The sequence below is a fragment of the Sphaeramia orbicularis genome, chromosome 9 (assembly GCF_902148855.1).
Source record: "Sphaeramia orbicularis chromosome 9, fSphaOr1.1, whole genome shotgun sequence".
In the NCBI taxonomy this organism is placed as follows: Eukaryota; Metazoa; Chordata; class Actinopteri; order Kurtiformes; family Apogonidae; genus Sphaeramia; species Sphaeramia orbicularis.
This window is the reverse complement of record NC_043965.1, coordinates 6,363,949-6,379,712: the sequence shown is the minus strand read 5'-3', so window position 1 is coordinate 6,379,712 and position 15,764 is coordinate 6,363,949. Positions and strand designations below refer to the sequence as shown.

At 36.1% G+C, this 15,764-nt stretch overlaps 1 protein-coding gene across 1 annotated transcript in view; it reads left to right on the top strand.

Moving 5' to 3' along the window:
* The window catches only part of LOC115425569 (ATP-binding cassette sub-family A member 2-like), a 116,739-nt gene that overhangs the window by 27,475 nt on the left and 73,500 nt on the right, over nt 1-15,764 (top strand). Inside the window, 15 exon segments of the mRNA XM_030143197.1 lie at nt 2,531-2,584; nt 2,587-2,632; nt 2,794-2,831; nt 2,834-2,907; nt 5,721-5,757; nt 5,760-5,792; nt 5,795-5,821; nt 5,824-5,908; nt 6,526-6,574; nt 6,576-6,632; nt 6,634-6,678; nt 9,227-9,431; nt 10,688-10,852; nt 12,026-12,206; nt 14,143-14,355. Of these exon segments, the coding sequence (XP_029999057.1) occupies nt 2,531-2,584; nt 2,587-2,632; nt 2,794-2,831; nt 2,834-2,907; nt 5,721-5,757; nt 5,760-5,792; nt 5,795-5,821; nt 5,824-5,908; nt 6,526-6,574; nt 6,576-6,632; nt 6,634-6,678; nt 9,227-9,431; nt 10,688-10,852; nt 12,026-12,206; nt 14,143-14,355 (1,309 nt within the window).

Genomic DNA, 15,764 nt, shown 5'->3' with positions numbered 1-15,764 from the left:
AGAAGTGCAAAGTGTGCCTAAAAGCACACCTGGATACCGGAGGGTTAAATTAGATGACAATGCAAATATGTAAATAATATTGATTTTTTTTTTTTTTTCCCCCCTTTATTTTTCCTTTGCAGATGAACAAAGAAATAACATTACCCCTATCCTGGCAGAAAAATAAAAATACAAATCCACACATACAGAAAATACATACTTAAAAGTAATTATCATAAATTTAAGATTTTTTTAGATAAATAGAAATAGTACATAAAATAAATAAATGAACCTAAATAAATGAATTAAATAATATTTAATTTTAATTTTTAATTCACATTCTTTAAATTTGGAATAAATACCAAATGTCTTATTTTTCTCTTTATATTTTTTCATTTTCACTCGTGTGGTTTTTCTGCCTTTCTTTCTGTGATTATTTGCTGTTTGTTGCTGCTGTTAACTGTGAAATTTCCCCATAGTGGGATAAATAGTCTTATCTTATCTTATCTTATCTTATCTTATCTTATCTTAGATAGAACTTTATTGATCCCTTGGACAAAGCCCTCAGGAAACTGAGGTTCCAGTAGCAGTACAACACAAATATACACATATAAGTAATATTATAAGAAAAAAATGTGTGTGTGTGTGTGTTTATAGTTTAATAATCACAGGATAAAAGTTATAATAAAGTGATAATCGTAATAGTAGTCATAACAATATATTAGTAATAATAATAATTCATTCATTCATTCAGTCATCTTCTGAACCCACTTTATCCTCACTAGAGTAATAAAAAAATAAAATAAAATAAATAAATAAAAAATAAAAATAAAAATAAAAATAATAATAATAATAATAATAATAATAATGATAATGACACTAAATATAATAATAAATATCCTACCTGTAACTGCGGATGCATCATTCCCAGAACAGACGATATTTGCGTCATGTGCTCGTGCAGTGTTCTTAAAGTGGACTCAGTGTTTTAATGCGATCTGCAGATGGAAACAGCCTGTGTTATAAATCAACAGCCTCACAACAGCCCACAGCAGAGCAGGCTGCGGTGTCAAATGCTTGTTTAGTTTGTTTTTACTCCGAAAAGGATTTATTCTGGTAAAGTGCTTACCGCTGTGCACATCGCACCTGTGAAGACGCCGGTGCAAGCTGCAGCGGAAGCACTTTCTCGCCACGACTCATCTTTTATTTAGGCGGCGGAGAGCAGGGAAGCTGCTTATCTGACGCACAAAGTTGAATCCATACGATGCATCTGAAGTGACAGGACGAATGTGAGGATGCAGCTGAGGCAGCACACGGTGGAGTTGAAGCTCTGACCACTGTCCTGGAAAGGGTTCGCTCAGATTTTTAAAACAGGGGTTTATGAGGTTCTCATCCAGTGTATTATCTACAGCAGGGGTGTCAAACTCATTTTACTTCAGGGGCCATATTCAGCTAAATTGGATCTGAAACCAGAAAAATAGTAACTAATAACCTATAATAATGACAACTCCAAACTTTTTGTCTCTGTTTTAGTGTAAAAAAAAAAACAACCCATTAAATTATGAAAATACTTACTTTTATAAACTACCCCAAAAAAAAAAGAAAAGAAAAAAATGAACATTTAAATTAAAAAAAGTAAGAAAATTTAGTGCAATTTTAACAATATTATTCCTCAACTTCTCATTTGTCCATGTGCATTATGGATTAGATCACTAGACACTAAACACTGAGGAACAGGAAGAAAAAGAGTTCAAATTGTGCTTAATTTTCTTTAGACATTTCAGGTTATTCACATTTTATTGTTACAGGATCGTTTGTAAATGTAAATATTTTCATAATTTAAAGTTATTTTTTGCACTGAAACAAAGAAAAAAAAATTAAGTTGTTGATTCTAGATTTTTTTTTTTTTTGGCTTAATTCAAGATTTTTTTTACTTAATTGAAGATTTTTTGGCTTAATTGAAGATTTTTTTACTTAATTGAAGATTTTTTTTTCTTAATTCAAGATTTTTTTTACTTAATTGAGGATTTTTTTGGCTTAATTCAAGATTTTTTGCAAAATTTGAGATTTTTTTTGGCTTAATTCAAGATTTTTTTTTACTTAATGGAAGATTTTTTTTTTTTTTTGCTTAATTCAAGATGTTTTTTGCTAAATTTGAGATTTTTTTTTTTTTTTTGGCTTAATTCAAGATTTTTTTTAACTTAATTGAAGATTTTTTTTGTCTTAATTCAAGATTTTTTTTGGCTTAATTCAAGATTTTTTGCTAAATTTGAGATTTTTTTTTGTCTTAATTGAAGATTATTTTACTTAATTGAATATTTTTTAAATTTTTTTTGGCTTAAGTCAAGATTTTTTTTACTTAATTGAAGTTTTTTTGGCTTAATTCAAGATTTTTTTGTACTTAATTGAAGATTTTTTTTTGGCTTATTCAAGATTTTTCTGCTAAATTTGAGATTCTTTTTGGCTAATTCAAGATTTTCTGCTAAATTTGAGATTCTTTTGGCTTAATTCAGATTTTTAACATTTTGTCTTTATTTTCTGCACTCCGCAGACATGATCGAGAGAGCCATCATCAACACATTTGTGGGTCATGATGTGGTGGAGCCTGGAACTACGTTCAGATGTTCCCCTAACCCTGTTACACCAGAGACGAGTAGAAACAACAGATTCATCACAGAAAGTTGCAGTCAATTCATTCTGCTTTAACATCTTTATGACCTGTAATGTGTGAGATACGACTTCTATTTGATTAATGTGCTTCCTGTTCCTGGGCTGAAATGTAATTATGTGTGTGTGTGTGGTTGTTTTTTCCAGTTTCCTGTTTGTGATTGAGCACATGATGCCGCTGTGTATGTGATCTCCTGGGTTTATTCAGTGGCTATGATGATTCAGCACATTGTAGCTGAGAAGGAGCATCGGCTCAAGGAGGTGAGACTCAAAGAATGGACAATTTTTAATACACTCTGGTCCAATCCCAGTTCACCCCTTGGCCCCTCCCCTTACCCCTACCCCTTGGCCCAGGGGTAATCAAACTCATTTTCCTTCAGGAGCCACATTCAGCTCAATTTGATCTCAGGTGGGCCGCTCCAGTCAAAAAACAGCATAATAGCCTATAAATAATGACAACCCCAAATTTTTTATATCCAAAACAAATAACATTAAATTATGAACAACGTTCCATTTTACAAACTATCCAACCAAAAAAGATTGTGAATAACCTGAAAAAACTGACATTTCTGAAGAAAAATAAGAAGAAATAATAAGAAGAAAGTCTGATCAATATTAGTCCTCAACTTATGATTAATACATGTACATTACAGGTCAGATAAGACACAAAACAGGCAGAATAGTTGTTAAAATTACACTTTTCTTTATACATTTCAGGTAGTTCATATTTGTTCAGGTTATTAACGCTTTATTATTAAAGGATATCAGAATTACTGTTCTTTGCGGTAAATCAAAGAGAAAAAAAATTGGTGGTCATCTTTTCATGGTCATCAGATATGACCCATTTGGACATTCAGAAGGCTCAGTAGTTATCATGGAAACACCATCATCTTCTACAACAGGGATGTCAAACTCATTTGCTTCATGGGCCCTATTCAGCCCAGTTGATCTCCAGCGGCTGGACCAGTAAAATAATAGAGAATAGTCTATATAAATAATGACACCTCCAAATTTTTTAGTGCAAAAAATAACATTTAGATGATGAAACTATTCTATCCAACACAAAAAGATGTGAATAACTGGAAAAAAAAAAAAAAAAAGAAATTTCTGAGGTAAAACAAGTACAATTTTATCATATATGCCTCAACTTATGATTAATACATATACATTACAGATCAGATAAGACACAAAACAGGCAGAATATTTTTAAAATTACACTTATTTTTCTTTAGACATTTCAGGTAGTTCATATTTGTTCAGGTTATTGATGCTTTATTATTACAGGATATCAGGAATTCACTCTTCTTTGCAGTAAATCAAAGAGAATAAAATTGGTGTTGCCATTATTATAGGCATGATGTCATATTATTTTTTTCACATTAAACCAGAAGAAAATTTGTAGTCATTATTTCCTAAGGTTATTAGCTCTTAGTTTCAAGTTTGATGCCCTTGACTGTTAATACACTGGGTTACAAAAAATGTTTTTTGCAAGTTGTCTAGGTTTTTTCAACTGAATTAGGACCATTTTGCACCGCTAAATCCAAAAATGAATTCTGTTTTTCTCAATCAGATCAGGGTTTTTTGCTAATTTGATTTGGAAAAATTTTGATCTTCTCACAAAATATAATAATTAATGCCAAAATAAGATTGGTAAGCACACTTTATGAAGCTTGTGACTTGATTCCTGTTAGGTACAATGGTGTATTCACCGCAGATGTAGCAGAATACGTCAGGCTTATTTTTGCAAGATCTTCTAGTCGAAGCCATTTCATTCACGTGTAATATTAAAAAAAACATGTATCATAAATTGGCAAAAGTAAAATCTTCAGAACTCGTTTATTGCAAGAAATATGAAAGAATTTTGTATCATATGATGTGAAAATGCCCATAAATGTAAGCAAAAATGTTAAAAAGCCAATATGTAGCATAGTTCAGAAAAGTTGACCTGATTGAGCAAAATTAATGTGATTTTTGGATTCAGCACACCAAAATTATCCTAAATCAGCTCAAAAAACCTTAAACAATAAATTTGTTGTTGACCAGTGATATCTTCTGCACTTCGCAATTCATCCCGCAGGCCAGATTGGAACCTTTGGTGGCTGGTTTTGGCCCCCCGGGCCGCATGTTGGACACCTGTGCCTTGGCCCTTGCACTTGGCACTACCCCTGTAAATGGAGCTGTAAGGGACAGGGGTTGAAATCTTCCCCTATGAAATGCAACAACCCTTCCAGACCTGTTATATCATCAACAGTCATCGATGACGCTATAAACAGACAAGACAACTTTGTTTTTGTGGAAGGAATTCCCCATGCCGTCAGCAGCTGTAACCGTCTCTGTTGCATGGGCTTTGGTCATCTTTTGTAGCTATCCACAGAAATGCGATCTATACGCATTAAAACGGCATTAAATGGTCGATCAAATGATAAAGTTGTTCACGAAGAAAATGTTTGTTTCTTTCGTCACACTGCTGCTGTTTTTTTGCTGTGTTTACCTCCATCTTGCCGATGATTCGAACAGAATTATGGGAAATTCTTTTTTTGTGTGAAAACAGTAAAGAATCTGACTTTCTCCTACTTGGATTTCATGTTTTTTGTACGATTTTACGTTCAGTGCATTAATACAACATGTCAAATAAAAAAAAAAAATAACTGTAAAGTCACACAGGTTATGCTGAAAAAGGGTTTTTATCTTCTCTAGCCCACTTTTCTTTCTTTCTTTTTTTTTTTAATCTGTCTATATTTAACTAAAAATCTTGGATTAGCATTTTAGTTCAAATTTGATGGGTGGATTATTTGATAAAATTAATTGTTTTTGATCTTGTAATAGTTTGCTATAATATGTTGCAAACAAATGTTAATTTTAGGCAACATTTAGGCTATATAATGTAAATTTTTATTAGTAAGTGGTAATTTTTATGAATTTCTAGAAATTTCCCCCCATTTGACTTCCAGGTGACCCAAAGGTTGAAAATACTGCTGTAACTGTTATGGTCTGGGTTTTTTTTTTTAGTTTTTTTGGTTTAGTTGTTTATTCAGTATATTGACGGTTACCTCCATCCTCCTCCTCCTCCTCAGGTGATGAAGATGATGGGTCTGAACAACGCCGTCCACTGGGTGCCTGGTTCATCACTGGTTTTGTGCAGCTGTCCTCTCCGTCACCGCCCTCACAGCCATCCTGAGTACGGCCGGGTGTTGCTCCACAGCGACCCCTTCATCATCTGGCTCTTCCTCACCATCTACGCCGTGGCCACCATCATGTTCTGGTGAGTCCAGGTCCACGTAGAACCACATAAACCACAATGACCCATGTAGATCCACGAAGCAATGCAATGGGTGGATCTTTGTGACAGCTGGGTAGATATAGTGATGGAGTGCTTATTATTATGTCTGGTTTAATAATTTATAAAACAACATCCATTAAATACTTACAACCCATTATAAGAGGTTTGCGCTGTTCCTTCAAGCATGTTTTTTCCTGGAAGCTCATTAATTATAAGAAATGTATTTATTATTCATTCCTTCATTCAACAAAATCCAACTTAACTCAGATTTATTTAGGTTGAACAACAAGAACCATGGCAATAAAGACAATTGATTTGTTTTTTATAATGTATGATAGAAAAATTAAGTCTGTTTTTAGATTTTTTTACCATAACACATTGTTTAAGCATTTAGTTATAAAAATGATAATTAATGGCCAGATATTGACAGTAAAGATTTTCTAGAAAAAAAGGTGTAAAAGAGAGAAGAGCTGAGTAAAAGACATTTATGACACCTTCATTGCAAAAAAAACATAAACAAATCTAGGGCGGCCTATTATAATGTAGTCCATAAAGGGTTAAAGGATGAAGGCGTCCATGTTGTTCTGTTTTGTCTTCAGTTTCCTGGTGTCCGTGATCTACTCCAAAGCCAAACTGGCGTCGGCGTGGCGGAGGAATCATCTACTTCCTGAGCTACGTTCCCTACATGTACGTGGCCATCAGGGAGGGAAGTGGCCCACGATAAGATCACCGCCTTCGAGAAGTGCATCGCTGTAAGCCCCTCCCCCGTCATGTCCCAGTAGTACTGAGGTGTTCCACGTTAACCCATAAAGACCCAGTGCTACTTTTGTGGCAGTCCCCAATTAAATTCTTCTGTCTATTTAACCTTTCCCAAGTGATTTATCACCATTTTTAAAATAATATCCTCAGTGAAAATCAGATGGATGGATGGAAGGAAGAAAGGGAAGGAGGGAGGGAGAGAAATTATAGATTCATCCTAAACTGAGAAATTACAGATTCACTGCTTATGTAGATATATTCATAAAAGCTCAGAGTAATGCTCCGTTCCAGGCTGTTTTTTGAGCCCTCAAGTCACAACTTCAAACCATGACTCACAACTTTGTAACATTCCAGGCAAGTCACACCAAACTGTCTGAGTGCACGGAATTGTGGGAGCTAGATGTAAACAAACCAGCATAGCTGACCATATGTTATGTTCATTTACAATCATTTCTATCACCAAAGGTGTTTGCTCTTTGCTTATTTGAGGGAAATAGAGGAGGAAAAATGACGTATAAGGCAAGAGAAGCTGTTATACGTTTTAGTTTATGTCATTTGTATATTTGGATACGTATTTGGTATTAATTTATTCTTGCACTCAATGGACTGAAAACTAGCTAATGCTAGAGCAGCTGCTGATTATGCAGAACATTTGCAGATAAATAATGTCAGAGCAATACCTTGTTTTGATAAAAAATCTGCATAAACACCACATCCATGGGGGCCGCCATTGCTACGTGACGTCAGAACTCAGAACTGGGAGTACATCGATCTAGTACGAGTTCACGGGTGGGAAGTCACAGGTTTGACTGACATTCCAGTGCATTTTCACTGGTAAAAGGTTGAAAAAGCACGAGTTACGGGTGGACTGGAATGCAATATAAATTCAAAGGTTATTATATCAAAACAGAGAAAACTGAAGAAAAAGAGACTTTTTCAGCAAACATATCATTAACTGAACAAAAACATCTCCATCTACTGACATTTATCGAACTACATGAGTTTTACTAGTGAATCAATGTCGTAGAAGACGACACATAACATCCTGCAGATAGACCACAAGGACTTGCACAGAGGTTTTATTATTTACTTTTAAGGGCAAGTACTGTAGATTCGCATCATGATCACATCATCCACAAAACAATGAAATTAGATGTTGTGCTTTCTAAAAATGGAACCAGGGGGCTGTATATACAAAGAAAATAGGACCCAGAATAGAGCCGAGAGGGACCCCAAAGCCTTCAGATTCAATGGTTATTATATCAGAACAGTGAAAACTAAAGAAAAAGTTTTCAGCAAAATATGTCAATAACTGAACATAAACCCACTGTGTCCATCCACTGTCATTGATCCAACTCCATGGGTTTTACTGGTGAATCAATGTTGTAGAAGATGACGGTGTTTCCAAGGTAACTACAGAGCTTCTGAATAATAATAATAATAATAATAATAATAATAATAATAATAATAATAAACTTTATTTGTATAGCACCTTTCATACAGAAATTGTAGCCCAAAGTGCTTCACATTGAAAAAATACAATATTAAAATACATTAAGATTTGATTAGAAATACAATAAAATAAAAATAAATATAAAAACAGCGCACATTATGCACAGAATTTTTGAAGTGCAAGAAATAAGATGAAATTTGAGAGAAATACAATAAAATAAAAATAAAAGCAGCGCACATTAAAATATTTGATTATACATAGAATTTTTGAAGTGCAAGAAATAAGATGAAATTTGAAATACAATAAAATAAAAAATAAAAATAGAAATACAATAAAATAAAATAAAAATAAAAACCGCACATTCCTGGTTCCTGAATTGTGACCCCATTTTTATCTCCTTTCAAAGGCTGATGAGAATAAAAATGTTTTTAATTTGGTTTTAAATATATTCAGTGAACTGGCTTCTCTAATGTGTTTTGGAATTGTATTCCATAACTTTGGTGCATAGTTAGTAAAGGCTGCGTCCCCCATTTTCTTTGTAATATTTCTGGGAGTCACTAGTAACCCTGCGTTTGATGACCTCAGTGTTCTAGTTTGTACATAATTGATCAGTGAGTTTGCAATGTAACTTGGTCCGGTTCCATTTAGAGCTTTATACGTGAGGAGTAGTATCTTAAAATCAATTCTGTAGGTTACCGGTAGCCAGTGCAGGGAAACCAACACTGGAGTAATGTGCTCTCTCTTCTTGGTTTTGGTTAATAACCTAGCTGCAGAGTTCTGAATCAGCTGAAGTCTGTCTGTGCTGCTTTTTGGGAGACCTGTAAGGAGTGCATTACAGTAGTCCAGTGAATGTCCAAACGGGTCATATCGGATGACCATGAAAAGGTGATTAACTGCATTTTACACCAATTATTTACATGAATTGATAGGATTAATGGATCAAAGGATATTAAACAGTTCAGATCAGTAGATGGTTTTGGTCTGTGGTGAATATTTGGGTCTTTATGGGCTGATTTATTAATCTTTATGGGATCAGTTGGTGGTTTGGGTTGAAATGCTGTCTAAGTCCTGATCCGTGTCCCTTCCAGTCCCTGATGTCCACCACCGCCTTCGGGCTCGGCTCCAAATACTTTGCGCTGTATGAGGTGGCAGGCGTCGGCATCCAGTGGCGGACCATCAGCCAGTCTCCGGTGGAGGGTGATGACTTTAACCTGGGTCTGTCCATGATGATGCTCATTATCGACGCTGGCGTCTACGGCGTCCTCACCTGGTACATCGAGGCCGTGCATCCAGGTACGAACCCTGGTTAATGTCATCTGACGTGACCTTTTGCATCTGTACGTTATAATTCTAGGGACTATGGAGGCAAATTAACATTTTCACTCTAATCCAGGTTATGATTTTGGCAGTGGTACATTTTGTTGTAGCAAGGTTGTTTTTTTTGTGTGTTGCTGAGATGCACTGAAAAACAATTATAAGCACTTTATAAGGTTCAAAGACTTTTATTGGCAAATAAATCACTTTTGTGCTAAGAATCAATTTGTGTCACTGCCAAAAGTTTTGGCCACAACAGTGAATGTGATACAGACTGATTAATCTAAAAAGTAAACACTTCTTTGGCCACATTTATAATGACCTATGCTGTTCCCACCCACATAAAATTATGTTTATTTGCACATTAGGACAGTTTGATCCACATAAAAGAATCTGAGGACACCTAGAAACTGGGTGATGGAAAAAGAACATTGTACGGAAATCTGATTTTAACAGCATAGTGTGTAGTTAAATGTTTAAGTCAGAATTTATTCAAAAACAGTGATATAATGCATGAATAGAACAGAACAGAATAGAATAGAATAGAATAGAATAGAATAGCCATTATTGTCATTAGGAGTGCTACTCCAGTCAATTCAACAATATTGATTAAAAAAAACCCAACACATTAGAAAATAAGAATGGAGCGAATATAAAATGACAAAAGTAGAAATAACATAAGAAAATAGATTATAAACTTTTACAAAAGTAAGATAAGAATTGAGCTAAATAGAAATAAAAATAGACATAAAATATGAATAGATACAATATTAAACTGTATGTACAGTATGTATATCTACGAACATTAGTGCATTTATGTTTGGATAAATATTGAATAAGTATTGCATTGTTATTGCAAGACCACAGACTTTGCACAAACTCCACATAATTCACATTTTATAAAGGGTTATCGCACATTTTTGGAAGTGATTGCATGAGGATACATGGAGGGAAGTGATTTTACCGGAAGAAACACCAGAGTTATTACTTTTTGCTGTTAAGTGTTGGTGACAGCTCTTGGGAAGAAACTGTCACCTCAAACAAGTGTAATATCATATTTGTGCAATTTAAGAAATTCTGTCATGTCCATCAAGCCTTTCTAAAGCAGTTCCTCAAAATGTGCATAAAAGTATATGAATGAAAACACAGTCATTGTCTAAATTCCCATGATCCCGTTGGTGGTTTCCTGCACCTGGTTTCAGAGTGATCATGTGTACGGTCTGTGTTTTCCACAGGTATGTACGGGCTGCCTCGTCCGTGGTACTTCCCCCTGCAGAAGTCCTACTGGTCGGGCAGTGGGCGGATGGAGACCTGGGACTGGCCCTGGTGTGGAGGTGGGACAGCCAGACTCAGCGTGATGGAGGAGGACCAGGCCTGTGCCATGGACCAGAGAAGATCTGGTATGGATGACCTGTGGCTCAGATGGGACTGAATTCAATGAAATTTCACCCGATCTACCTTCATTTCATTCTTATTTAACATATTTCCTGAACTAAAACTCACAAATCAATTAGAAACTGTTGAGATACGTCTGGTTTTCATAACTTTTAGGCTCCAATATTGAGAATTTTAGATCCTAAAAGGCCTTTATTTTTCCGTAATCAAACTTAACCACACAGTATGTAGTGTTTCAACTTTAAAATATGTACAAATGACAAGGTCTGTTTCATCAAGTTGATCCTCAGTTTAGTTTAGTTTAGTTTGTTTCATACAAAAACATAATACAAAACATAGGAAAAAAAAAAAAAAAAACAATACAAAAATAAAAAATCAAATAATAGAAAAACAGAACAACTGTTGTGCCTGAAAGGGAGTAGGAAGAAGCCCCTGCTAATCCAGTCCTACCCCCCCCCCCCCCCCCCCCCCCCCGATTCCAGTCCTCAGACTGTTAGTGCTTAAAGGTGCTGGAGACTTTCGTGACCAGTTTTTCATCAGATCTGTAAAACCTCAGTCATATCCTCAGTATCACAAATCTGTTAGTCTTTCTGTGATTACTCACCTGAATCTCTTGCATTACGGTGAACAATTTCAGACTGCCATCCACCATAACAAACCGTGTGTTTACAAACTGACCCGGGATGTCACTCAGGCATCTTCGGAATTTTGTCGCGACGTGCATTGTGGGAAACGGAGGTTTGCGCAGCCACCTGACAGCAGCAGCGGCAAGGCAACCATATGGTATTATATGGATGAAACAAACACGCGGAATCGCAGAAATGGCTGGAGGAATATGCATAGAAGGAAGGGAGTTAATGCCATTTCCGATCGTCTGTTCCAGCTGCTGCGCCCGATGTGGGGCTCGAACCCACGACCCTGAGAGTAAGAGTCTCAAAAGTCTCAGTCTCAAAAATTAATCTTCATCTTGAAAAACACTTTCTCAAAGCAAACACAAATATCTATCACGTCAGCGCTTCTAGCTTTTGTTGCTACGTTAGCTTCATACAAATCCATGAAACCCATTATCAAACAGAGGGTCTGTAATACTAACCTGTGCAGAAATGTGACATTAAAGACGCTCATTCATATGTTTTCCTAATGTTTGACACAGATGATTTGTGTTTTTGTCTTCCCAGAGGAGATGCGGGGCATCGAGGAGGAGCCGAGTCATTTACCACTTGTTGTTTGCATCGACAAACTCACCAAGGTTTATAAGACCGGCAGCAAAGTGGCCCTGAACAAACTGAGCCTGAACCTCCATGAGAACCAGGTGGTCTCCTTCCTGGGACACAACGGAGCCGGGAAGACCACCACCATGTGAGGAGGATAATGTGTCTGATGATTATGTAGAACAATGGGTAACAAATAGAAACGAAATGATCAATGATGATTAATCTTGAACCCTGTAAATGCTGCTTGTGATGCGTTTGTTGTAAGACTGGATGATGTAGGGTCAACACAAACAATACATGGACTCAAACATGTCATTCTACAACTTTTCTGTCAGAAAATTAACTCATAAAGACCCAAACATCCACTGATGGCCCAACATTGCCCCACAGAATTATTATTATTATTAATTATTCATATTATAACTACGAATAATATAATATTACTATATATCAGGGTTTCTGCAGGTCATTAAAAAGCATGAAGTCATTAAATAGATTTTGTGAAAATTAAGGCCTTCAATGGCATTAAAAAGCATTAAATTCAATGTCCAGAGGCTTTAAAAAATTAAATACACTTGATGGAAAAAAAGCATTGTTATTCACGATTTATTTTGATTATATAAACACTTAATAATTTTGATCAGAAGTATAGTGTGATGATTGACAGGTGGAACCCTTTAATTGATGATTGTTTATGACTGATATATGAAGTCACAAGGAATGCAACGTGCTGTGAGTGTGCTCATGCTGTGGGAATATTAGCAAATGTCGGAAAAACGGGAAAATGCAACTTTCAGCAGAAGTGATTGGAGGAGGAACCAGGTCCAGTCTGGCCTGTAGGATGAATTTGTGAAATGCAAAAATTACACTGAAGAGATTATCAATCAGTGGTGTAAAAAACATTTTAATTCAGGTTCCACATACAGACCAATTAAATCTCACCTGGGTCAGACCAATAAAATATTATAATAACCTATAAATAATGACAACTGCAGATTTGATCTTTGTTTTAGTGTAAAAAAGTAAAATTACGTGAAAATGTTTATATTAACCAACAAAAAATTTGAGTAACTCGAACAAATATGAACAACTTGAAATGTCTTAAGTACGGTGGCCCAGAGGTGCAACAGCCCAAAAAACATTATCCACTATAAGAAAAAAAAGAGAACAGCCCAAAAATTATCCACTATAAGAAAAAAGGCAACAGCCCAGAAAATTATCCACTGTAAGAAAAAAAAGACAACAGCCCAAAAAATTATCCAGTATAAGAAAAAAAGAGAACAAGCCAAAAAAATATCCACTATAAGAAAAAAAAAAACCCATCATCCACCTTTTCAATTAGGAGGGCACTGTTTACCTGAAAGGTCTCTTGCTTTAAAATTAAGGCCACCGCAAAAAATAAAAGCATAGGCTGAAAATTTTTAAGGCCTTCAGCTAATGTGGCTAATGCTAACGAAGTAACCCACCAGAAGTGGAGGTCGGTGCACTAAAAATACAGTTATTTTAAAAATAGTGGATAATTTTTTGGCCTGTTCTCTTTTTTTTCTTGTAGAGGATAGTTTTTTGGGCTGTTCTGTTTTTTTTTTATTTTCTTATAGTGAATAATTTTTTTGGGCTGTTCTCTTTTTTTTCTCATAGTGGATTATTTTTTCGAGCAGGTCTCTTTTTTTTCCTTATAGTGGATATTTTTTTGGGCTAGTGGATAATATTTTGGGCTGTTGCACCTCTGGGCCACCGTACTTAAGAGAAGTAAATGCAATTTTACCGATATTCTGCCTGTTACTACATGTTTTATGTATTTGTAATTGTAATGTAAGTTGTAACGCACGTGTAAATGATTAAATGAGGCAGAAAATTGCTAAAACTGCCCTTGTTTTTCCTAAGATATTTCAAGTTGTTAATGTTTTTCAGATTTTTAAGGAAACATTGTGGATGTAAACATGATCCTGATGTAATTTTACTTTTTTCGCTGTTCTTATTTTACTGGTCCGGCCCACTTGAGATCATATTGAAGTGAATGTGGCCCCTGAACTAAAATGAGTGACAGCCCTGATCTAAATAATGTGACTCTTCTCTGATAGGTCCATCCTGACCGGTCTGTTCCCGCCCACCTCTGGCTCGGCCACCATATATGGTCACGACATCCGCACGGAGATGGAGCGGATCCGACAGAACCTGGGCATGTGTCCTCAGCACAACGTCCTGTTTGACAAACTGAGCGTGGAGGAACATCTGTGGTTCTACTCCCAACTCAAAGGCATGGCAGAAGAAGACATCCGCAAGGAGATGGACAAGTCAGTGCAAGTTTACTGTGGATCTGTAGAAGGAAAAGTACTAGATTACAAAAAAGTACTTTAAATAGAAGCAAATCCGGGAGAAAAAAAACACAAAATTTTCGTTGATCTAGTTATTATATGAACCTAAAACTGCCAAACAGGTCAAATTTACACATTTCTAGCATCATTTTTACTCGATTTCTAATCCCAGAAAATATTCTTGGTTGTTGTATTGGGTCATTTCTCTTCGCTAAGAAGATTTTTTTTTTTTAAGTCATCCATTTTTTTGGTCTAATTTTATAATTAGAGCGCATAAATTTACTGTAGTCCTTCTAAAATAACACCAAACATGGATTTTACTGGAAAATATCTGTATATTCAGTCTGAAAATCAGTGCATGTTTCCACATTTAGAATACTTTATTTATCTGTATGTTTGGGATGAATAAAGAACATCTATCTATCTATCTATCTATCTATCTATCTATCTATCTATCTATCTATCTATCTATCTATCTATCTATCTATCTATCTATCTATCTATCTATCTATCTATCCACCCTTCCTTCCTTCCTTCCTTCTTTCTTTCCTTCTATCATCCATCCTTCCTTCCTTCCCTCCTTCCATCCATCCATCCTTCCATCCTTCCTTCCTTCCTTCTATCCATCCTTCCTTCTTTCTTTCCTTCTATCATCCATCCTTCCTTCCTTCCTTCCTTCCATCCATCCATCCATCCGTCCATCCATCTTTCCTTCCTTCCATCCTTCCTTCCTTCCTTCCTTCCTGCCTTCCTTACTTACTTCCATCCTTCCATCCATCCATCCTTCCTTCCATCCATCATCCTTCCTTCCATCATCCATCCATCCTTCCTTCCTTCCTGCCTTCCTTACTTACTTCCATCCATCCATCCTTCCATCCATCATCCTTCCTTCCATCATCCATACATCCATCCGTCCATCTATCTTTCCTTCCTTCCATCCTTCCTGCCTTCCTTCCTTCCTTCCTTCCTTCCTTCCATCCTTCCTTCCATCCATCATCCTTCCTTCCATCATCCATCCATCCATCCATCCGTCCATCCATCTTCCCTTCCTTCCATCCTTCCTTCCTTCCTTCCTGCCTTCCTTACTTACTTCCATCCTTCCATCCATCCATCCATCCTTCCTTCCATCCATCATTAAACCGTCCTTCCATCATCCATCCATCCTTCCATCATCCATCATCCATCCATCCTTCCTGCCTTCCTTCCTTCCTTCCTTCCTTACATCCTTCCATCCATCATCCTTCCTTCCATCATCATCCATCCTTCCATCCATCCATCCATCCATCCATCCTTCTTTCCTTCCTTCCTTCCTTCCTTCCATCCTTCCTTCCTTCCTTCTTTCATTCCTTCCTTCCATCCTTCCTTCCTTCCTTCCTTCCTCCCTCCCT